The sequence below is a fragment of the Nannospalax galili genome, unplaced genomic scaffold (assembly GCF_000622305.1).
Source record: "Nannospalax galili isolate Female #2095 unplaced genomic scaffold, S.galili_v1.0 scaffold1878, whole genome shotgun sequence".
NCBI lineage: Eukaryota > Metazoa > Chordata > Mammalia > Rodentia > Spalacidae > Nannospalax > Nannospalax galili.
This window is the reverse complement of record NW_008341752.1, coordinates 469,138-471,340: the sequence shown is the minus strand read 5'-3', so window position 1 is coordinate 471,340 and position 2,203 is coordinate 469,138. Positions and strand designations below refer to the sequence as shown.

At 41.3% G+C, this 2,203-nt stretch overlaps 1 protein-coding gene across 1 annotated transcript in view; it reads right to left on the bottom strand.

Annotated features, from left to right (window-relative positions):
* Positions 1-1,816: 1,816 nt before the first annotated feature.
* Magoh (mago homolog, exon junction complex subunit) overlaps positions 1,817-2,203 on the bottom strand; it is an 8,547-nt gene continuing 8,160 nt past the window's right edge. Inside the window, exon 5 of the mRNA XM_008837287.2 lies at positions 1,817-2,038. Coding sequence (XP_008835509.1) covers positions 1,939-2,038 — 100 coding nt within the window. The 3' untranslated portion in view covers positions 1,817-1,938. The remainder of the gene's footprint in view (positions 2,039-2,203) is intronic.

Here is a 2,203-nt window from a genome sequence, read left to right as displayed (position 1 = left end):
TCTGAACACCAGTTGTTTCTATCATACCTTTACGACACTGCAGGTGCCATGGGCATCACCATTTGAGCGCATTTGAGACTTTATAGTCCCTGTGTCGTTTAAATAGGTTTTTTTTTTTTTTAATTTGGTTCTCCTGAACTTTATCACCAGATTGACCTTATAAGTATTAAGAGGTGCTCTAATCGGGAGTCCTGTCATGTCAGCTGCAAAACCTCCCCACACTGACCCTATTTTTCAAAGGAGGCAGAGTAGGAAAAGCACTGGTATGAGACTGCTTGGGACCTTGACTTTAAAAGTGTCTATTTAGGCTAATCACTTCTTTAATCAAATGGAGCCTATGGAGGCCCCGCTTCTCTGGTGCAGTGTAGTCCATCAGCTACATGCCTAAAGCCATGACAATTTTGTTTTGGAGATAGGGTCTCCCTGTAGCCCCAGCTGGCCTGGAAATCACTATGTAGATCAGGCCAGCCTGTGAGATCCACCTGCCTCTGCCTCCCTAGCGCTGGGATCATAAGCATGTGCCCCCATACCTGGCAAACATGAAAATTTAAAGCCATGTGATTTAACGACAAGAAAAAGATCCTATAGATCTACCTGCTGAAAAAGTATTTTCCATCACACTGAAATACAGGCTCTGTAAAGGAACTACCTTAAAATATCCCAACCACAATACAATTTTATGTCTTAAAAGTTGACACTACTTAGCCAGGTGTGGTGGTGCATACCTTTAGTCCCAGCACTTGGAAGGCAGAGGCAGGTGGATCTCTGGGAGTTCAGGCCAGCTGGAGCTACAGGGAGATACCATCTCAAAAAGACCAAAAAAAAAACACAAAAAAAACCCACTACTTGGCTGTGAAATGAAATGTAGCTTCATAGTGGAGTGCTTGCCTAGTATCTGCAAAGCCCTGGGTCTGATCCCCAGCACATGCACACACATTCTCTCTCTCCATATATATATATATCCAAGTTTCCTTAATGGTGTAATTTACAATTTTAATATTATGACCCAAACATTGCATTTTTTGTGTCTGACATGCTGGAGACCAAATCCAAGGCCTTCAGAATGCTAGGTAAATGCTCTATACCTCCAGCAATGAACTTGTCATTTAAAACTATAGGTTTTCATTTTTCCCCTTTTAATTTATTGGTTTGCTTTGTTTTCTGAGACGGTCTACTATGTAGATCAGACTGGCCTCAAACTCAAGAGATCTGTGTGCCTATACCTCCCTAAAGGCATGCGCTCTCAGGCCTGGTCTCTCCCTTGTAATTTATTATGAAACTGGTTGAGCTGGGTGTGGTGGCACGTGCCTGTAACCTAAGCACTTGGGAGGCTGACCCCAAGTTCAAAGCCAGGCTGGGCTACAAAGGGAAGGGAGGTAATTTGTCCTAGAATTTCCTTCGAACACTGTATTCTCAGATTGTCATATTAAAAAAAAAATTAGTGTATGTGTTTATGCCCATACTACATACAGTACAGGTGTTGGTTGGGTCAGTCCTTGCCTCCCACCTTCTTGAAGCAGGTCTCTCATTTTCACCACTGGGTGGCTTAGTGCAGGCTAGCTGGAGCACCTGGTCTTGCTTTTTCTGTGGGTTTCTGGAAGGGAACTCAGGTTGTCAGGTCAAACGATGCTAGAGCTTTGACTTGCTGAGCCACCTCCGGCCCTCTCACTGTACTGTAAATACACTTTCCCACTACTTCCTGTAAAATGGTACTTTTTGGACAGTTTAGATTTTTTTGGCAAGTCTTCCACTGGATGTTTGTAGTCTACAAATTAGTACGAATTCACATTCAGATATCAAAATAACAAAAATTGGGTTTTATAGCTTGTATTAAAGACCATTTATTGTTTATAAAAAATTTCCTCAATATACACAAAAATTTCCTAATTATGGTAACTAAAAACTACCCCCACGCCCCTGAAGTCCACAATATTTCATCTAGATTGGCTTAATCTTGAAGTGTAGTCCAATAAGACTGAAGACTAGACACTTGAGGTCCTGAACAAGATAATAAAACACCCGTAAGCCCTCTGGATCCCTGAAACACAAGAGAAAAAAAGTTTAAAAAGCAGAGAAAAACTGGAAAATACAGAACAAAATTTAGCAGCCCTGATTATCAAACAAAATATTTCTTATAAAGGAACCTTAAGCAAACAAATGTCTAAAGAAGGGTCACACAGTAACATGGAATATTATGAGGCCA